General features: G+C 35.6%; 3 protein-coding genes across 4 annotated transcripts; 2 read left to right on the top strand and 1 right to left on the bottom strand.

Annotated features, from left to right (window-relative positions):
- The first annotated feature begins 85 nt into the window (after positions 1-85).
- On the top strand, positions 86-18,049 carry LOC100371052 (microsomal glutathione S-transferase 1-like). Of its 2 annotated transcripts, none has more exons than XM_078007565.1 (3): positions 86-208; positions 16,899-17,002; positions 17,681-18,049. In XM_078007565.1, exons 1-3 carry the CDS (start codon positions 152-154, stop codon positions 17,919-17,921), a joined length of 402 nt encoding a protein of 133 aa, XP_077863691.1. In that variant the 5' UTR covers positions 86-151; the 3' UTR covers positions 17,922-18,049. The 2 variants fall into 2 exon arrangements, with proteins under 2 accessions (XP_077863691.1, XP_002732739.1); XM_002732693.4 differs by lacking the exon at positions 86-208 and adding an exon at positions 16,255-16,436.
- On the top strand, positions 8,863-13,207 carry LOC102810156 (uncharacterized). Its single transcript, XM_006813949.3, has 2 exons — positions 8,863-8,949; positions 11,654-13,207. Exon 2 carries the CDS (start codon positions 11,664-11,666, stop codon positions 12,390-12,392), a length of 729 nt encoding a protein of 242 aa, XP_006814012.3. The 5' UTR covers positions 8,863-8,949; positions 11,654-11,663; the 3' UTR covers positions 12,393-13,207.
- A 1,549-nt stretch (positions 18,050-19,598) lies between the features above and the next one.
- On the bottom strand, positions 19,599-21,325 carry LOC100370009 (transmembrane protein 203-like). Its single transcript, XM_085491764.1, has one exon. It carries the CDS (start codon positions 21,203-21,205, stop codon positions 20,801-20,803), a length of 405 nt encoding a protein of 134 aa, XP_085347890.1. The 5' UTR covers positions 21,206-21,325; the 3' UTR covers positions 19,599-20,800.
- Positions 21,326-23,687: the final 2,362 nt, after the last annotated feature.

Here is a 23,687-nt window from a genome sequence, read left to right as displayed (position 1 = left end):
AATGATTTTATTTGAAAATAATATTTTATTTATTGTCACACAATCGAGTTTCAAGTTATGGCGCCATCAGTCGGACTTCGTGCGATAATGGGCGGTTGATTTCTTGCTCGCGCGATTTGGTCGCTGGTTTTCTCTGGTTTCCGGCGTTTTGATGAATCATCAAAAGTTTACCTGGCGAAATTTAAACGTTAATTCACAAGTCTCTAAGGTAACTGTGGAACATTTTTAATTTTGTATTCTTATTTTTTCAGTCTGGTCTGGTTGACGCTCTGTTCATAAATTCAATCCATCGATCACACTCCAGCAATATATAACAGTGAATGTGATTATTAGTTTCCTTTATATCGCCTGAGCTTTCGTACACCAAAGAGTCACTATTTCTTGCTACACAACAATAAAAATATTGTCATTTTCTTCATTTTTACATATTTAATATTTCACGTCCCGGGGATAAGGAAAATGGAACAAAAATATGGGAAGTCACCTTACTTGGTTAGGAGAAAATACAGAGCATGTCTCCTTTAGGACTTGCACAATTGGTTCCTATGGAACGGGTATATCTCAATATCTAAAATATTCGGTGACATTTGGTGAAAATAAAATATACAGTACAAGATACTTTTTAAGGCCTTGAGGTATTGACACATTGACAATATTTGTAGTCGGTTTTCATCGCGGAAATGTTGTTTCATCGTGGGCTATGGAAACCGGTGCTTAAATGAAATTTTATGCATATTATTTTATAGTTTTCTCAAAAAAAATAAAAAAAAATAACCAAAAACGAAGAATGAAAGTGAACCTGAAAAATTGCATACTGTTGACTAATATTAAAAGGAATAGTTGTAGACAGATTTGGACATATAATATGCGCACATGTAAATAAATCTACTTTAAATTATTCTTTATTATTCGGAGACGAGCGACACAGGGTATCACGATATACATGGTTAATTCAAGGAGACAGATGTTACAACATATTGCGCCCGTGTGACAGAAAGACGTCATTAAATCGTAAAATTTAAAACGTAAACACGAATGTGCACGACAGCTGTATCAACCAAATTAAAGCAATAAACACGTCAATAAATTTGAGTTGGACCGATACAATGGTGTACGATAGCAATTGTATAAACCTCATATACAGTATGTCGCTAAAAATTAGACAAAATAAACAGTGCCAAATAAATATTTAGTTTCGAATATGTTTGTTTCTACCTTCTACAAATTATCGTCCCTCAGGATTGTCAACTAGGTCATTCAATTAACATTCGGCAACAGTGACAGTTTGTGTGCTGCATCAACCACAAATGTAACCATAAAATATAATATCATCAACAAATATCAACCACAAATATCAACAAGACGTGAATGGCATAGTCCCCGTATTTAAAAAAAAGTATTCAAAAAATACTTTATAAATCTAACGACATTTATCTTTAGGGATGGATCATTAGAAACTTTGGGGTTGACGGAAGAAAAGCTGTGCAAAATATTTTGTTCCTTCATTTAATTTTGTGCTATTTTGTTCTATGATGAATTTGCTGTAATTTTTTTCTCCAATGTGTAAATATGCACTGTATGGTGAAGTAAATTGTGCACTGCACTGTAGGATACAAAAATATACACTGTACGGTTCGCAGTCAAAAAAGCTAACGTGTAAAGGCGTTAGCATATGGAGCTGCTGAACATCGAGTTATGAAAACCCCGAGTTACAAAAATACTCACACCCATATATTAATAACCACGCCCATAGATTTTGTTAACGTTGTATGTTCCCCGTAACTCGTAGTGTTGTTAACTGCTAATTAAAATTCGAGTTACTAAATGAGGACATTCAACAACAACAAAATGTATGTTGCCCGTGACTCGGAGTTCTGTTATATGTTAATAAGGGGAAGGTTTCGCAAAAGTTAGCAGGGTTTCTAAAATAGTAACTCAAATAAAAAAAGTTTCTAAATTCGACGTTCGTAACTCGATGTCCGTAACTCGAACAATTCAGCATCTGATTCTATGGTTATTATTTAAATATCATTTGACACATTCTGTCCGGGTCAATTTCGAAGCAGATAAAACATGTACAACTCCTTGGCAACATTATTCTTTGTAACATCAACATATCAGCACGAAATGTCGTCCACCAACAAGTGAGGGATATTATGGAGACCGTAGATGATGTGTTCGTCCGTCCAGTTAAGACATCTTACAAACACGCTACCCTGACCTGTTGAACTAGTTTTCACTTGAACATACTATTTTATTTTCAGCACCCTGATTGACATGACATACTGCCAAATTGAATATTTCAGACTCGTGCAATGTTTTTTTTAGTAATTATGGTTGCCAAATATTGTATAACAATTGGCAATAGAAAATATAACTGTTTTTACAAAATATGTCTACTGTTGATGTATATTATTGTCATGTTTGTTTGCGATGTGAGTTTGTCACTACATAAAGTTATCTGGAAATTTATTTTGATAATGCAACGAATTGAGATGGTGGCAGAACCCACAGTCAGCTGGCGCACACGTGATAATAAAATAAATACGATATTTACTATATGGGGCCGCCATCTTGAATGACGCATAAAACTAAATAAGAGACAAGTTGTGAAACGCGTTTTTCAGATTCCTACAAATCAGGACAAAAATACCAATCTTTCACAAAAATACGGTCCGTTGGGGTTATATTAAGCCAACCGATAACAAAATTCGGCCGAATTCGTCGTTTTTGTGTGGAAAAATCCCTTGCATACGAACACCTAATTACGCGAAGAACCTAGAACACTAAGCCGGGGTATTTGAAACTGAAATTGTCATCTAAGCGTTAGGCCGTCGCTGATTGGCTGCTGTGCTGGAATGCCATTTTTTAGTTTCAAATACACAGTCACTTGGGGGCTGAAAATCAATAAATACTAATTTTGAAAAAAAAATCATCCGCTATACGTATATAAATAAACAAGTTGTGAAACACGGCACCTAGTAAATCGACACCCTGTCGGTTTCAAATGTCGATTTCTTACCTTAAAATGCGAAACAAAAATTTTAGAGGGGATCAGGTGTTACGTTAATAACCATTGTTCATAATCGCTAACTTGGTTTTATTCAAAACTGCACAAATCCCGCGTTTTCTGATGATATCCGACGATTTCATGAACGAAAATGGCCAGCAGCCAGAATCAAGGGGGATTCGCACAGAGTTCTGGGTAAATCAAGGAAATACTCGCTGTTACGGCACGCCTGTTTGGCTGAAAATGAGTATGCGCACTTGATTTACCCAGAACTCTGTGCGAATCCCCCTTGATTCTGGCTGCTGGCCATTTTCGTTCATGAAATCGTCGGATATCATCAGAAAACGCGGGATTTGTGCAGTTTTGAATAAAACCAAGTTAGCGTTTATGAACAATGGTTATTAACGTAACACCTGATCCCCTCTAAAATTTGTGTTTCGCATTTTAAGGTAAGAAATCGACATTTGAAACCGACAGGGTGTCGATTTACTAGGTGCCGTGTTTCACAACTTGTTTATTTATATACGTATAGCGGATGATTTTTTTTGAAAATTAGTATTTATTGATTTTCAGCCCCCAAGTGACTGTGTTCAAATACCCCGACTTAGTGTTCTAGGTTCTTCGCGTAATTAGGTGTTCGTATGCAAGGGATTTTTCCACACAAAAACGACGAATTCGGCCGAATTTTGTTATCGGTTGGCTTAATATAACCCCAACGGACCGTATTTTTGTGAAAGATTGGTATTTTTGTCCTGATTTGTAGGAATCTGAAAAACGCGTTTCACAACTTGTCTCTTATTTAGTTTTATGCGTCATTCAAGATGGCGGCCCCCATATAGTAAATATCGTATTTATTTTATTATCACGTGTGCGCCAGCTGACTGTGGCAGAACCTATACGTTCGCTGTTGCTACAATTCCTGTGTACAATGGTTGAATCATGCGATAACAACATAATGAAATTTTTACATTGTAAATATAAATTATAACATCCCTTTCTAAGTGTAACTGTAGATTAATGTTAAATGCCTTTAACAGAACAGTCCACAGAAATATACAGAAGTCACGACGCGATGTTTTATTTTACTTATACCCAATCACATAGATGAGGTCAGTGTAGGGGTTGTCATGGTACTGCACGACCTGAGGCCGAGACAACCATCCAATCATAGTTGTGAATTGACAGGCATCAAAATAATTCATTTCCGTGCATGAGCTGACCTCACGTTAAAAAACTAAAACGAAATGGCTCACAGGCTTTAGAACACATCACACAATTTAGTTCAATTGCAAGCTGAAAAAAATGTCCTTATGAAAATGAGGTAAACCATACCAGTGGCGATAATTTTGTATAGTTTCCAGAAAGTCTTGAGTGACAATCACCCAACCATCGGCCAACGACATCCTGTCCCAAGATTTTTGTGATTTTCACAAAACCTATTTTTCTAAACCTCAATGAATTATTCACACATGTAAATTAAGAACAAATTAACCTATCTCCACTCTGTTAAATGTTTGTTCATACATAAGAATATTATACTTGGTATGGGTAGGTGGATTTGTTTGCCTGTCAAATTTGTTTAATTTGGGGCGATATCTTAATCTTTTTATTTTAGGCAAATAGTGTTGCCATTTTTGAAAAAAAATATATTTTCTACTTTTTCATGAAAACAACCAGCTGAGTTGCTTTGATACTTGGTATGTAGATACTTTTTGTGGATCTTTGACAATTTGTTCATTTTGTGATGATATATTTAATTCTCATTTTTTGGCAAATATTTTTATCATATTTGGTAAAAAACTAATATTTTAGACTTCTTGAAACGTAGTAACCCGATTGCTTTGATATTTTGTGGCTACCACAGTGTTCTTGTAGGACAGCAAAGCTATTTCAACCGTCAGGTCGCTTGTTTCAACCAACCTGGCAAATTAGAGGGTGACCATCAGAGGGAAACTAGTCTGGTGTGATACCTCTAGGTATACCATGGAAGGTACTAACGTTAGTACCTTTCACGGGTATACCAATCTAGATGCTTTGTCACAAGCTGCATTATCTCTTGGATGAACCACTTTGCGGATTTTAATAGGGTTATCCCTTAAGACTCCCAAAAGCTCATCTGTAGGGGCAACACTCTTGTGGCTGTATGCTAGGGTGTCAAACCCATTTTTTTGCAATCCAGCACTTGCTGTCAACGGGAGACAGTTATACTGAAGAAGGCTTTTTTATCCTACTTGTGAAAGATGTGCTCTTTAACAACATATTTCTTCACACCCTTGAAGTTTCTGATGTTTCCTCCAACAGCCTATCGGATCAAATACATTTAAGGGTGCAACCCGACGTATTCAGCGATAGGGCACAGATTCATATTCCATCTTGCCAATCCTGCATCTGTATATATGAGCTGGCAATGCACCCATACACAGCTTTGACCTTGGGGAAGTCGTACATAAGTCGTACACATGGCTTGGTGAGAACTAAATGACTCTTGTGGATTTGGATTGTTGTAAGGCTGGGCTTACTATCAAATGCATCATTTTTACGCGCAAGATTGACATTAACTCATTTATAGAATTTTCCAATGGTCTTCCCAAAGATCAAGCTGTTCATTAGCTTCTCAGAGTCATTTTCTGCTAGCTACTAACACTCGATATTCATTCTGATATAAGGCTCCGAGGTCTTTAAGAGCCTTGTGAATTTGTTTCAGGCAACTCTTCTGGGTGTTCAAGATCCACCTCAAGGACTGAGTTTAGAGGGACCAAATTTAGTTACCCCGAAAGCAGACAGGTATATATTTGTCATTAGTGTTCAACACAATAAAAAAAGGAAACAATATATTACAAAATGTACATAACATACAGAAAAAACAGTAGTTCAAAGGGGTATATTCTTATGAAATCACACAGGCTAGCTTTTAAAACAATGGATATTAGCAGTTTTTCTTCAACTTGAATGGTAAGAAATCCAATCTTTTTGGTCTAAGATTACACCAAGAACAGTATTCCAGGAATCATACACAACAATGGATAAAATGTCATCATTTATCATACAACCAAACTTGCAGGTGGTGGATTTCAACATTCATTTAGTTTGCGCTAATACTCATATAATTAGCATTAAGCCAGTCATCAATCCGATTAACATCATAATAGCCATATTTATATATAAATAGGTTTAGCTTTCACAAGAAGTGTCTGATAATAAGTATACATATGTGGCTGGGAAGAACCAGTAGAGAGCCAACTTCCAAACTTACAGTTTATATTGTTATTAAAAGAAATTTGGTGATTATTTTAACTGACCACACTGTTATAGATATTCCAAATCGTAGACGGATTAGACCTCTTCACATTTTGGAAGTGGCGCTTTTTGGCCAACAAGATAATGTTGATAACTTTATTTCCAGCACTTTTATATTCATACCAGAGATTGTGACATGGCTCAGCTCTGGGTCTTTTCAAAAGAACATCACGAGCTTTCATAATATCAATAATATAACCAGAGATCCACTCTGGTTCATATCACAAAGATTATCATAAAATCAGATCCACTAATTTAAATCAGGGGTTAACGTCACAAATATGGTCAGTTAAACGCCATGGCACATTACGCAAATCGTGAATAAAATGCTTGTCATTGAAATGTTTAAAGAGTCTGTATTTCAGGTTCAATAACCAAAATTGTGTTTAAAAAACTTAAATCATTTCAATATTGCAAAATCGATATCATGGGACAAATTAGATGGTCTATACTAACAATGCAAGAAGAAAAGAACTACTGATGTTGATTTCTTTAATAAGAAGACTATAATCACTGACCATGTCATGTGGTTACCTCAGCTGACCAACATATTAACTACTATCAATACTAGTAGAAGCAATAAAGACGTAAATGATATCAGCTGTCGCCTAGGGGCCGCTCGAACAACGCTATTATTATTTAGTGGGAGAAATATGATACACGAGCGAATATTCATTGAGTAATATTTGTTTTACTGGGGGTGTTTTATTCTGCTGTTCTAAAGGCTGGTTGTTGACCATCTTTAATGTTTTTGGGCCTATCTTCAAGTTCGCGTTTGCATCACGCAGCAACACCAAGTCCTCTTTCAAAATAATGTAGATTTTCATCTCTACACAAAATCCAGCGACAGCGTGTCGCACGCAACGTAATATTACCGTAATCGGTATAGTACAGGTGTGATGGTTCAAATACCAAAATGGCAACAGTAACATAAAGACTTCCCTGGCGGCGATGATAAAATACGAACACGAAGCCAACAGATGAGGTTTCAACTGGTACTGGTATTATTATACTATGCAAACATCAAGTACAATAACGCGGTAAAACTCCAAACCTCCAACAACGAGATACTTAAACTCCAACACAATTCAACGAGATCTCCGATCTCATCTCAGTGCTGAACATCTCCCCTATATATACCCACAATGTCTATAAATAGACCATTACATCAGCATACATAATGAGTCTGGAACTTACTACAAATTTCTAGAATGTTCCATTACCTTCTACAGTGTCCTATTACCTATTCAACCAGCTTCTAAAAATTCTACCCAGACACAGTACGGTTCTAGAACATTCTCAGTCACACGGAAGTGGTAAACAAGTCGTATGCGACACAGCGACTTGGCATTTGTAGATTTGGGACCATAGAGTCGGTATTTGTAATACTCCGATGACATTCTACAATCCGAACATGGCCAGAAATATTGTGTAGTTTCTTCATAACTGAAACTAAGACAGGATAGGTGAAACCATTTACATCACATGCTTTCTACATTGTACCATATCGCCCTTGCCGACTGGGTGTAGATAACTTTGTTACATTTTAGGTAGCATGTTTTCTTTGGACAATGCGATTTGTCTTTGACTTGCGCGATTTCTTGGAAGATGACAAACATTAACTATTTACTATTGACGGTGTGCGATTTGGCGTGGTAGTAAGACGAATATTATTATCAGTGTTACTAAGAATGTTAACAATGGATCTGATATTCCAATGCCAATTAAATAAACGCTTAGCTGTTTCGTAACTTGGTGGTCTTTCAGTAAGTTTTTGGCCTAGTTGTTAAACGGGTTACCAATAAATTGACATGCTGTTTTAATAGAGTTCCGATAGGCACTGGACAGTGTCTGCTTCATTTTTAACATCATATCAGCAACAAATATTCTCTTATTAAAACTTGAGAGTTCATCATAGAGTTCACTTTGTTCAGTTACTTGCCCCAGCTGGCAAACGTAACACAGTGTAATTATCATTTGTGTTCATTTGTTTTGACATAATGATTTGCAATGCAAATAGGAAAACTAGCACACTGTCATAGACGCTTCAGATTATCGCACCCGTCCAGACCATTTGTGCATGGGCACAATCATGCCAACTGATATTTTGTCAGCTTGCTGAAGAATTCTTCCTTTTGTGACTCTGCAAACTATTCCGAAAGGTTCATGCACTCGTGCAGCATCAGCTCTCGTCTCTCTCTGAAGCTCATACTGAGCTGTAATCCTGTGGTCTCAGGTTGGTTTTCTTTTACCAACTTGTCAAGAGGAGCCAATAGAAACTGGACACTGTCGAACAACTTCTGCTGCCCAAGGGAGAAGGAGATATACTTCTCAGGGGCCATCAAGAGGTAAGAGTAATATACTCTCAGGTTGTGGAAGATGACTGAACTGTCTGTAGGTATTAGATTCAACCTCAGCTTAACATTACATACACTGCAGGCAGCACAATTGTTTAGGAAATATACGACTGTGCAACGCCCACTATATTTGAATAACAAGCTGTAACAATGTTCCACGAGGATTAACAACACAGCTGTTAATACTGTTTTTTATTCTGGTTTTAGTGTGGAAATATAGGTTGCAGTTAGAAGTTGCTCTTGAGTAATCGAACCATAGTTCCTTTGATCAAAGGTGAATGCAATGTAAGTGTACAATAGTGAAGTATACTTCACTTGACTTTACAGTATGGATACATTTACTACAACATTTAGTTATTAATACAGGGTGTATAATATGTTGGTACATAGATAGTTACAGTATTAGTACAGTCGCTCATAGTTTGTATTACTACAGGGTGTATAATATGTTGGTACATAGATAGTTACAGTATTAGTACAGTCACTCACAGTTTGTATCACTACAGAATGTATAATATGTAGGTACATAGGTAGTTACAGTATTAGTACAGTCACTCACAGTTTGTATTACTACAGAATGTATAATATGTTGGTACATAAGTAGTTACAGTATTAGTACAGTCACTCATAGTTTGTATTACTACAGGGTGTATAATATGTTGGTACATAGATAGTTACAGTATTAGTACAGTTACTCACAGTTTGCATTACTATAGAATGTATAATATGTTGGTACATAGATAGTTACAGTATTAGTACAGTCACTCACAGTTTGTATTACAACAGGGTGTATAATATGTTGGTACATAAGTAGTTACAGTATTAGTACAGTCACTCACAGTTTGTATTACTACAGGATGTATAATATGTTGGTACATAGGTAGTTACAGTATTAGTACAGTCACTCACAGTTTGTATTACTACAGGATGTATAATATGTTGGTACATAGATAGTTACAGTATTAGTACAGTTACTCACAGTTTGCATTACTATAGAATGTATAATATGTTGGTACATAAGTAGTTACAGTATTAGTACAGTCACTCACAGTTTTTATTACTACAGAATGTATAATATGTTGGTACATAAGTAGTTACAGTATTAGTACAGTCACTCACAGTTTGTATTACTACAGGGTGTATAATATGTTGGTACATAGATAGTTACAGTATTAGTACAGTCACTCACAGTTTGTATTACTACATGATGTATAAAATGTTGGTACATAGATAGTTACAGTATTAGTACAGTCACTCACAGTTTGTATTACTACAGGATGTATAATATGTTGGTACATAGATAGTTACAGTATTAGTACAGTCACTCACAGTTTGTATTACTACAGGATGTATAATATGTTGGTACATAGGTAGTTACAGTATTAGTACAGTCACTCACAGTTTGTATTACTACAGGATGTATAATATGTTGGTACATAGGTAGTTACAGTATTAGTACAGTCACTCACAGTTTGTATTACTACAGGATGTATAATATGTTGGTACATAGATAGTTACAGTACTAGTACAGTCACTCACAGTTTGTATTACTACATGATGTATAATATGTTGGTACATAGATAGTAACAGTATTAGTACAGTCACTCACAGGTTGTATTACTACAGGATGTATAATATGTTGGTACATACATAGTTACAGTATTAGTACAGTCACTCACAGTTTGCATTACTACATGATGTATAATATGTTGGTACATAGATAGTTACAGTATTAGTACAGTCACTCACAGTTTGCATTACTACAGGATGTATAATATGTTGGTACATAGATAGTTACAGTATTAGTACAGTCACTCACAATTTGTATTACTACAGGATGTATAATATGTTGGTACATAGATAGTTACAGTATTAGTACAGTCACTCACAGTTTGTATTACTACAGGATGTATAATATGTTGGTACATAGATAGTTACAGTATTAGTACAATCGCTCACAGTTTGTATTACTACAGGATGTGAAGTATCTTTCACTTCAAACCATCCATATTATTGTCATAGTTTTGCTTGTATTCAGTGAGTTCTGTTTACAATTCATAATTCATAATGAGAAATGTAGAATATGCTTTTAAAATCAACAACAGAAATGCTATAAAGCTCTTTGAACCTGAATTACCCAATGAAGACATGTGATAAGTCATTTGGAATTTATAGTTATTGCTCTTGTAAAATTTACATATTTAAATTGCGGTAGGTTGGCGTTATTTCAAAGAGCTATGGAGATTCATGATCTATCACCATATATGAAATAGCCTGAAGTTTGTAGAGTGGAAAACCCGGAATGTGAAAACTATGGAAACATGGAAAGTAAAAACACTGAAAAACACACGAATTTAGTAACATTCGTTTATTAGTAACATTCGTTTCTAATATATGACAGTATTTTTTACTTTCCATGTTTCCATAGTTTTCACATTTCGGGTTTTCCAGTCTACGCTAAAGGTCATTCCATTTGTCTCAGCGAACAAAGTTCCTTCGCTCCCTGTCTGATAACCATTGGGCATTTACTCGTTTTCGCCAATAGCGAAATCAACGCCAATAGCGCAGTCCGTGATATGACGTGTCCTATACTTTGGAACGTTCTTTAGCAACGCCCGTACACTAAGGCAATTCATTTCCTAATATAACATAACATATTTAACCCACTTAGTAGTTTACAATACATGAACCTAATGTTAAAAAAAAGAACTGATGTGCGACCGTAATCCGCAAATCAAATGTTTGCGTATTCCACAACAATGACGAGTACGCCCTTTGTGCTTTCCACTGCTCTCACAGTTTTGAACTGTTTGTTATCACACTTGTGAGTTTTGTGCTGATACAGGTGCATAATGAATATTTATATATTTTTTGCACGAGCTATGTGCTCGAAAAAATAGAAGTACTGCTCGCTATTTTCGTTATTGCCATAAATAACATATATCATCAATAATTTACATACATGTTTTTTGTTATTTATTTCCATCAGCGTAATAAAGATGAGATCATTTGTTTATATATCATTGGTGCTTATGGTGGCCACAATAGTTTTTTGCGTAAAATTTCTACAAGTTTCCGAGAAGTCATTCACGAAGAAATCATCGGAGAAATCAACTGTATATATAGATGTTGGTGCAAATAGGGGTGACACGCTTCGACTATTCTACAAAGAACGCATGAAGTCAACGAACCAGAAAGAGTTTAAAATTCCGTATGAGTATGACCCAACGGAATGGAAGGTATTTGCATTTGAAGCCGACCCAATACACTCTAATGAGTTATTGGAACTGAGAAAGAAATACCACTTCCAGCTTTACAATGAGACAGCTGTTTGGATAAACACTGATGGGATCACATTGTACCCTGATCGACAAGCTGAAACGAAGGGTTATTGGGGGAGCTCCATCTCAAAAACTAAAAAAGACGTGGATAACCTTTCTCCCATCAACGTTAAGAGTATAGATTTCAGTAAATGGCTAGGCGATCACGTGACTCCCGATGATTTCGTAGTAATGAAAATGAACATCGAGGGAGCGGAGTTTGAAGTATTGAATAAACTACTCAACGATGATAATTTTTGTTTGCTGGACCAGCTTTTCATTTTCTACCATACAAAAATGGCCTTTGATGATAAAAACGAACTTGCAAATGCGATGCCCAATCGTGTCAAGCGAAGGTCTAGAGAGCCATTTTGCGCTGTCGATATATTATATCAAAACAACAGATAACGTGTATTGCCTGATGGATTGGCGCAATCATTATTTGGTATCATGTGACTTCATATTTATGTCGTTTGAGAAATGTTCATTCGTGCTTTCAAAATAAAATACTACATAACACTTCGATAAACATTTTTCATTTTCGATATTCTTTCGTTTTTATGCAAAAAAATACAGTATTTTCACGAAATATAATCATATTTATTAAAGTTGTTCATACATTAGGGAAATTATTTATGGGTGCATAGGAAAAGCATTTCGTTATGAATTATTCTTAATATAAATTTCTGAATTATTTTTGCAAAATCAGTTTTTACAGGTTTTTTTCTTTCAAAAAACGAAAAAATTTCACAATGTCGAAAACAGAATGTTTTTATCGTAGTGTTTACATCCAACATATTACCAGAATTAATATAAAAGTTGCTGTGAAATAAATCACGACATCGACTGGTGATATCTCGGCTTTCGTAAAATTGGGGGGGGGGGGTTACCATACTATTCTCGATAAAACTGTTGACTGTAGTATTAACGGCCTGTGTAATCCGTTCACATACTACCAGTACATCTTATCTGATCACCAATTTTTTGTCTGCTTATTTAGTTACTGGGCTTCTCAACATAACGTGGGTTGAGATTAGTCGTTCGTAATATACTCAAGACCGAGATTAGGTACCAAATTATATTCTATCCTACTTTATTAGTGTGTATGACAACAATGAATTGTATTTTAAATATTTCATTCCACGCTTCTATGATCACCCTCTACAGGGCGCACGGTAACATATCTTCATGTGCTTAATAAAGGATCATGATACCAAATCTAACACAGTCTGACACTTTTATCAACCAGTAATGAACAATATTCCACGACCTCGTTTGTGAATATAACGTGTTGTCCCACGCCCAGACAATATATAGCTGATACAACTGGACACATAGTCATTTTAGAGCAGTTAAACACAGTATATGGTTCGGAGTATTATATATTACATTAATATATGGACGTAAGGTGAGTTTTTGGCTTTGCCCGTGCCTGTGATTCTACACAGAATGGTAAATGAAGTAAATGTAGAGCAGTCAATTTCAAAATGTTTCCATATCGTTAAAGAAGTATAAATTCGAAAAGATCACAACTACGCACGGGGGCGCCATATCATGACATTGGTTTGTGTAGCGACGTGTGGAAAAGCAGCATTGTATACGTGACAAAAACCAGGACAAAAATGCAACAGAAATCCAAAACATGGCGTGAAAACGTTGCTAAAGCGTCGACATAACGAACGAATGAATGAATACTATCTGATTTCAATATGGGTTGGTTATAGTTCACCAGTCTAGACGCGGAGGGGGGGGGGGGTGTAAACTTATGTGCACCAGCAACAAAACGTCGCTCCCAAATGACTGTTTTAACACCAACTCTGTAATACTACTATTGTCGACTTACTGGTAATATTAAGGCTCTCAGATGACTGACATCGAGCTCCTATATCACCACGAGTAACCACGCTTATCAATTCACTACTACATTTCTTTTCTATTGCTGATTAGCGACAATACCGTGTATATCATGTATTCATTCATAGAAACCACAATCGCGGATGGTTTGCACTAGTCAAATCATGATCACTTGATGGTATACATCTGTCGCGAATTGTGCAGAATTGTTGCTATGATATACCTACCTTAAAGCGGGGGAGTCGTCACCTGCGCATGCGTCATTGTTTACAAACAAGCGTCTACCCATGAGCCTTTGCGTTTTAGAGTGTGTTGTCATCGTCGCTTGGGGCTCAATTGCTGCACGTGCGCTGCCCTCCCGCTTTAATTTATAGTCAATCACTGAGTCAATGAATAGTGTATACTGCGTTGTCGTTTTTTTTAATTCCATATATCTTTCTATAACCAGTTTATTTACGGCATACACCCACGGGAATACTAAAACACCCATTGGCCGACTCAAGACATCCGTGGTACAATGCTTTTTTTCCTCTCGGGTTCTTTGTAAAGAAGAAAGTTTATGTCATTCTTGTCGTGCGAGGGCGACTTTAAACGGTAGGTTCAATCAACATGTTTAGGAATGAGCCAGCTTTGGGCTAGTATAAGTAAGTGTTGGTTTAGCCCTATACAATGCTAACTGTGAAATACATTCAAATTCTGCTTTTCATAGCAAAATGAACAAAACTAGTCAACTGGTTTAAATTGTTTCTTGAAGTCATACTAGTGAATTTGATACAAGTGAATGCAGCAAACTAGTAAAGACGACTAGACAACAATAGTACTGTGTACATAGACAGACGCCATGTTTATTTAAAAACCTTGCATGATGGGTAATTTGTAATACATTAAATTTGACGTAGTATGTACTAACACTTCAGGCGTGTATATACAAACAGTAAGTGGGGTTAGTGCAAAACTATACATGCAAAAATTATGTTCTAATACGAAGACAGCGAGGAAAAACAGCCATAAAATGATATTCATCCTTATTATGAAATTGATTGCGTTCAACACAGTATTCACAAAATCAGTGATCAAGAAGGAGAGTTTCACATTTTTACCTTTCCATCCGCAGATTCAAGTTGTAAGAAGAACAACGTTGCCGCGACAACGCAGTTATTACGTTTTGACTGTAGTTGCATTCGCGCACAGCCCCTTTGCACGGGATAAGAAAACGTGCGCGAATGTCTAGCTAACAAAGTTTACCATAACGTGTTTACCTAAACGGAGCTTTCACCCCTATACAAAAATACTTAAAATAGAATAAAAGAAAAACGACGCTGATAGTATCAAGTAACTGACGAGTTACCCCGGGTCTTGCTACCACCTGTGCTGCACTATATCAACCATCCGTGTGACAGCGACAGTGTTATCTCGTCCATGTCGGTAACAAGTCATTGGACCACAAAACAGAACGTTCGAACCAAAGTTCCATAGAATCAGAAGCATGCCATTTCACTGACTGGAGTCGAACGATGCCGTTTGAACCGTGACGCAGATGGGAATTTGAGCACAAATAATCCATTATGGTGAAACGCGGTGTCATATGATGTCATTGTATTAAAGGGCGGTAGTCGTCGCGCCACGCATGCGCGAGATATATAATAATAATAATGATGATGATATAATAATAATATTTATTCAACACTAAAACAAACTACAGTGAGTTGTTCTATGCTCGTATAAAAATGAAATAAAATAAACTACACTACGATACAGTAAAGTTAACCAACTAAACAGAATGCTAAATAAAGCTAAACAATATTATAAATACATAAAAACTCACAATAAATTGGTACGGTCAGTACAATACAATGCACTAGCTATTATTGCTAAGAAGTGAAAAATCAAATCAATTAAAATCACATTAAACTCATAACTATGGTGGAAAGCATATTTTTAATTTTGGTGGAGCTGCTCATATCTCATTTGCATACATTTTTGTATGTATTGTGCAGTTCTTGTTCCTGAACAATATTTCATAATTGCTTCGAATTTTTTCAGTTAATTGAACTTTAATACTAAAATTTACTATAACCTCCTTACAGTGCTTGAATAATTCAGTTCTGTGTTTATATGGGTCTCATATAAACAAAGATGGCAACTTTGACTGTTGCGCAGATCGATAAGTACAAACTGAGTCGTTACCCAAGTTTTAATCAGGTATTTTAGGTGATTGGAAGGTATAAAAGAAGTCACCGGTGGCAATTAGTGCAAGACGCGCCCAGGTCAAACCTCATACTTGAGATGTCCTTTAGAAGAGCGCATTGGATTGTGGGACACGCGCAGCGCGACGACCACCGCCCTTTAAAAGGACTACTCGTATTCAAATTGCATTTTTAATCACTACCCCAAATCTCAGACTGGACCCCCTATAGAATCGTCAGTGGACACATCCTTACTGACTTTGTTCCGGTCAAACATTGCTCTTCCAACATGGCAGCAGAACTTTCGTTAAGTAACCCGGTGTTCAAGTTGTTCGCGTATTATAGCACCATAGTGCTAGTTAAATACTTGCTGCTGCTACCACTCACTGCACTAATCAGAACAACGAGAAAGGTGAGTTCCCGGGAGAGTTCTACAGGCAGTCAAATCCACTATTAAACGTGTGCTCACTCAGTACGGTGGCCTACTTTAGGCAAGATACGTCCATACATGTTTGTGTGACTCGATTGGGGTTGGGGTGGGGTAAAGGTTGTTTGGTTGGACGGGACTCGCAAATGCGTAGTACTAGTATATGTAAACATATGCTGAAACCAACTAGGCTTATACATAGAATGTCCCCTTACAAACTATTTGAACAAACAGTCGAGTAATATTCAAAGTTGACGATGACACACCCACGACCGGGTTATAGCTGTATTTAACACCGTACTTGATAAGTTGTATTATTCGTAGCTTACGTTATGGTTTTATTAGGCTTAGCTAAAATTGAACAAAAATGTGCTAAGCTACTTTATTATTAGTGCCTCTGTAGTTTGAGCGTCACTTATTTAATTTATTTTATGTTTTCCTTGTTAGAAATATTCCAATCCAGAAGATGCCAAGGCGTTCGGAAATGCCAAGTCCACTGAAGACGTAAAGCGCATGGGGGCGACAGACAGTACCGTGGAAAGAGTAAAAAGGTAACACGGCAAATAAATACATTTTACACTGAGCAGGAATCGCAGTCTGAGGTAAATAAAACCAACAGAGTGACATCATATTTCAACCTGATGAATACAAAATGTCACCCAGTTTACGTGTCATCGTGAAGTTGAACTTTGCTTGCCGTTTATCCTTCGATTCTGTATTTTACTCTGACACGTTGTCAGTGTTCTGCTCCATATCTTATCAACGATCATACTATCCCAGTATGACCTCGAATGGCAGGTAGAATCACACTTATTAATACGTAAGTTGTGCTGATATGTTTTCGCGCCCTCTACCGCCAAGATGCTTGTGTGACGTCAGTATTGAGTTGATTAGTGCAAGCAATGTCGATCAAAACGAACCAATGTCAATGGTTGTGTAATCAAAATATATTAAATATCACCAAAATGTTAATTGTAGTTTGTGATGACTACAAATCGAAACACAAATACAATGCTGTGAACGGCTTTCCTGTCACCAGGCGTCACGGAAGGGCACCGACACTAGAGGGCGCTACTAATATGAAAGGTGTTCTGAATAAACGTATTCATTTGAACTTCTCAAGTTTACAATGACTATAACGTATTACAAAACAATGGAGACGAATTTACGAAATGACTGTCGTTATTAGACTGATTACACTGGATAATCTGTATATTCTTTTTTCACAGAGTGGTTCAGAATGACATTGAGAACATCTACGCATTCATGGCATTGGCTCCACTCTACGTCTTGACTGCTCCGGCTCTAAATACCGCCCTCTGGGTATTTCGTCTCTTCACTGGGGCCCGCGTGGCACACACAGTATGTTATTTGTTGAGTCTTCAGCCGTTTCGTGGTATATGCTGGATAATCAATATATCGATTAATTTTTACATGGCTTATTGCATTTATCAGAGTTGTGCTAAATAACTGGGTATCAAATATGTATATTACCATAGTATATCTTCCATAGTGGTAATAATGACGTCTTTAAAATAGCCATATCACATGCTGTGTGATCTTGAACTTTCTTTTTTTGAATAAATTTGTAAACAAAATTTCAGCTGTGTTTAAATTTATTCATTCTTTATTATATTTATATATCTAGTAATATGCGGCTGTCTGTTTTCCCAACTTTACTTCATTCATCCGTTGATCCCAAACAGCTAGGAATGTCAGGGATGTACAGTTTCATCTTCCCCTCTTTGGTGAACTAAATTGAAAGTTGTAAAAGGCTGTAGCAAATTTAAATATTAAGTTTCTAAAAAACTGGCTGACATATCGTAAAAGTTGGACAAAAAATCTGGAACTACATTAGATTGAAAGGTTTTAAGAGTCCACTAACAAATTGGGTAGTAAGTTGTAAATGTTAGTTACAAAGTCGAAAAGATTGGTTGGATATTAAATAAAGTTGTAAATGTTAGTTACAAAGTCGAAAAGATTGGTTGGATATTAAATAAAGTTGTAAATGTTAGTTACAAAGTCGAAAAGATTGGTTGGATATTAAATAAAGTTGTAAATGTTAGTTACAAAGTCGAAAAGATTGGTTGGATATTAAATAAAGTTGTAAATGTTAGTTACAAAGTCAAAAAGATTGGTTGGATATTAAATAAAGTTGTAAATGTTAGTTACAAAGTCGAAAAGATTGGTTGGATATTAAATAAAGTTGTAAATGTTAGTTACAAAGTCGAAAAGATTGGTTGGATATTAAATAAAGTTGTAAATGTTAGTTACAAAGTCGAAAAGATTGGTTGGATATTAAATAAAGTTGGATTGGAAAGTCAAACAGTTGTTTGTAAAATTATTGGAAAATTTAAAAATTGAAATGAAATGTTGAAAAAATTGTAACAGTGATTGAAGCCAGCCCATTTGTGGGGTTGTTTTTTGCTCAGTCTTTGTGAAGTATTATTGTTGATCACAACATTCTGAAATTATCAATGTTCTGAGATACTTTAATTAGGTGTTCATCGTAGAATTTGATGACGGATCACAACAGATAAATTCCTACCATCAGTTAACTAGATATTTATGCGGAAGTTATGACCATTTAGCAAAGCAATGGAAAATATTGAAATGTTCTTAAATATTGATTTTATGCACACACATATAGAATTTGGTTATTAACATATCTATTGCTGATATATATATTGCATAAAACGGTCCAGCAGACGATGTTAATGTTACACACCTAGGGATAATACTTCATCTTGGAAAACTTGTGAATCCACCACAACTAATTGATGCAAATACATAATTTGTCATGCATATACCTGGTTGTAATAGACTGGAGCCACCTTTGTCAGGATATGAACAAACTAGTTAACAGGCTTATCAATTTTTAACATGTGCAAATTATTTCAAAAATAGTGTGACATTCAACGCAAAGTTTCTATGAATCAAGTTTTAATGCAATTAATCAGGTCTGGAGTTCATCTTTATATATATATATATATGTATACTAAATGTCATTCCAATCCACCAAGTGGTTCTAGAGATATTAGAAGAACAATATTTGACAGACATTGGGTTGAAATTAGCTTTCCTTCCTGCTCTGCACACGAGAGCTAATATAAGATGGGGATGCAAATAATGGGAAAAGTGGAGATATTCTGTTGAAAGAAAAGTTTTATTACTGGTAGACGACTATGTACAAACAATATATTGATCTGATGATACTGCGATCTGTGCATGTTTATTTGTATGTACAGTATATGGTGAAATAACTTAATTATTGGAAATGACAGTACATATTTAGAACCATGGGGCATCACTTCAGATTGTAATCTTTATTACACACAATCACTCACATCATTGGTAGATGAATAGGAGTTAATTGTGGCTTTAATACCAAAGATAACATGTAATCTTGCAAAAACCAGTATTAATATTACTTCAAGTAACACAACACATTATATCCAGTATACTGGTTGCTATAAATGACCTGTAGGAAAGAATCCAACTACAAAAACAGATGAGTTCCTGCTTTCTCTAGATATTGCATTTATCAATTTGGGGTTCCCTGATGTTCAATTCTATGTACCAACTTTGAAGCCTGTATTTCAGATAAATGATTAAGAACATAAAAAAAACCCAAAAAAAACCCAAAAAAAACCCAACATGACCACCAGTCAGCCATTTTGAGTTAAATCACAGACTAAATTGATGAGCATCAGTAACCCATCATGTGTGAGTTGTTCATACAAAGTTTGAATGATATCAGCTCTGGTATGCCTGAGAAACTAACTGTTGATGACATACTCAAATGTTGATGCTTTCTTCAGAAAAATGGCATCAATTGAAAAACAATGTATAATATTCTGACTTGTCTTCGTACCACCAATTTAGGCTTGACTTCTGACCTGATTTGAAATTTTCAACCATGCATCTCTATAAATCCACTCATGGGTTTATCTCTTTCGTTGAGGTTTTATTTTTATGGCTTTGCGAAAATATTTATTATTATTTAGTCTCTTTCAAAGAATAAAAATTTATGCTACGCTAAAAATGGACCATTATAGTTCGCAAATAATTTCTTAATCACCCATAATTTCCCCAACATGAAAGCAATAGGAGTTTTTGATAGGAGAGCTGCATGTCAGCTGTATGCTTATAAATTTATTTAGATTACCAGTAATTAGTTTTAGGGGAAATATATCTAGAGATCACAATTATTTTGAATCATAATGAAGATTGGTGGTCAGTTTTGTATACAAAAAGTGGATTTCATGTACATGTAGATAATTATACAAAAAAGGTACAGTTTCCTTGATTACTCAGGATTACATTTAGAAGTAAGATGAGGCAATCCACTATCCAACCTGACATGCCCGAATCATCAACATCTGGAGCAGAATAAACACAGGTGACATAATCAATGAGAACGAGAGATTGTTTTCATCTTCCAATCTCTGACACAGTAACATTTCAAATATAAAGACCATAATCAGGACAAGAGCACTCCAGACTGCACGTAATCCAGCTGTACGTAAATCTCTGTCTATCCACAATCGAATAAACACAATAGCACAGAAATATGCATTCAACCCATCACATGTAAACAGTGGGATAAAAACCTCCCACCAAGTCATATCAACCACACTTTCCAGTTTTAGTGCTAAAAGTATAGAGAATATGAGAATGGTAACCAGGTTGATCCACAGTTCAAATGCCGTCACTCCGAGCCACATTACCACTTCTTTTAATGTGAAGATCATCTTGCAGAGATTTCCTCTAGCATAAACACGTCATATTAACAGCACACTCTGTGTCAATATAAATGGCTTCTCCTTCAACACCTTCAAATTCAGACTGTTTCTGCACATTGAATGTCAAGCTACATTTTACCAAATCCAGGAATCTCTCAGAACTTGGTAATTTTTGTTAACAGTTTCTCAAGAGCAGTCGATGATATAATGTTCAGTCCTTTCACCAACTGTAGGATTTCCAATGCATCTTCTTTTGCTGATTTCAAATTCTTTACTGAGTTCTTGTGGATTTTTCCAGCATAAATATACTCAATTCAAGCATAGAGGTGCTTAGTATTTGCTGTTTGTTATTTTGTATGATTTAGTTAAATATATAAAAAAATTAAATCAAGTAGCTGTGGTATTCCAAGATGCTAATTGGACAGCTGAATTCAGAGATTCACAGTTCTTTCAATCTAATGATGATTTGACGAACTCATGTGGAGCACAACACAAAAAGCCAATAGTTACATCTGAAAAGAGAAAGATTACATAGAAATTTACTACATTGTAGGTGATCATCCAATCAGAGTGCCAGCTAGGTGGTTTAATTTGCATATTATTATTATGATATCATCCAATATTACACATTATATTATAGCATTGTCAATACAAGCAAATTTTATTATATCATTGTCACAGATTATTCGCGATAATGTATTGCATTATTGAGCATCAAGGCCCTGTACCATGTATAGGAATAGAATGTTGAGTTCGGAAAACAAATAATTACATTATTGTTTAATTAGAGAAGTTGGTTGCCATGAATACAAGTCAACAAATGATTCATGGATCAGTGGCAGCCCAAAAATATTGCAAGTATTATTAAAGAAAAGATGTATAATACCACAGGTACATTACTTAGGGTTTGCAACTACAGTGACATGATACCAAGATCCTGTTTCAATCTCGCTCTCGCATAAGCGTTCCAACTCAGAAAAATGCGAATGCACATGCCCAAGGTAACTAGGACACTGGGAGGTCCAGGTGGAAGAAAATAGCTTCTCTCGATATGACAGTTTACAAGAACTATATTTTCTGTACATTTTCAATGTATTACTTTTTTCACTATGATACATGTAGTTGTAGGACATGTTTTTTTTAATTTTATTTTTATTTTTTTTTAATAATGTTTTTGTGCCATGCGACAGTTCCGGTCATTGAATGTCACTGTTGTCTCTCCTGACTTTTTTTGTAAGTGCCAATTGCAAGTGCTAGTGCTGACACATAGTGCATTTTGCCACAGAAGTCATATTCATGACTACATGACAGGGCTGTGTGGCTATCACTTTATTACAAACCTTGAACATTGATATATGTCATGTCAGAAGGTCGTAGCATCAGTCTAGCTATCTACAAGATGAGACTTAAATGGGCTCTTGACATGATGACACCATACAGAACTATGCGTTAACTTTACTAAGGTTAAAATGAAAACACCATAAAGTATGCACTCGGGCGGTACAGGATCACATCAACCTCCATTATGCATTTATCAATATCACTGTACTGCTTTCGTACATACTGTAAAGTACTTTATTTTAGCTTGGAATTAATTTTCACTGAAGTAATGGAAGTAATTTAAAATGCGCATTTTTTAAATACTATATCGATGTTGGCAGCGATCTTTGACTGCATGCCAAATCATTCTATACAGTATATGCACATGTCAGCAATAATGGCACATCATTGTGCCTACTCTGAAACATGTCTGAGAAACTACTGAAGTGTAAAACCAAGCAACAAAATGGCCACCTGCCAGCCATTTTCAATCAAAATGTAAAAAAAAAAAAAAATTACACCAATAACTCAGCTGCTCAAAATTATACCAAATGTAAAAAAAATTGACAATGCATGTTCAAAAAGTTTGAAGCACATGAATTATGATTTTTACCAACAATTTTTTTGGACTAAAATGACTGCAATTTGGTCAAAAACATTTTCATTAAAAAACGTCTTGGTATTAAATTTAAACACAACCAGTGAAAAAAATTTCTCCAGATATGCAAAAAGGCCACCACCAGTTGAAAATGCAATGTAATTTCAAATAGAAATGCATGAAATACAGGCATCAAACATATAAAACTATCATAATTATACATTATATTGCAAATCACATTCAAGCATTTCTCTCACTGAATATTCCACAAAAACAACTAGTACATCTCCTTCATACTATTGATTCTACTAAAGGGCAAACTAGTTAGACAGATCGAATAAACCCTGAAAGTAGTTGTGTATTTGGTCACATTCATTCTTTTCGTATACATGTATATGTACAATGTAGCTGTATCTATTCTCAGGGATGGAGCTACATGACATTACAGAACATTTTATGTTGCTAAGGTGCGTACCACTGTAATATATATTTCTGTGGGCTCTTCAGCACAACTACGAGACGATCCCGAACAACCAAATTTTGCAAACGCGAGGGTAATCTTAGTACTGTTTC

Source organism: Saccoglossus kowalevskii, chromosome 17, assembly GCF_978046115.1.
Source record: "Saccoglossus kowalevskii chromosome 17, keSacKowa6.1, whole genome shotgun sequence".
Classification (NCBI taxonomy): Eukaryota; Metazoa; Hemichordata; class Enteropneusta; family Harrimaniidae; genus Saccoglossus; species Saccoglossus kowalevskii.
This window is presented reverse-complemented; position numbering and strand designations above follow the sequence as displayed.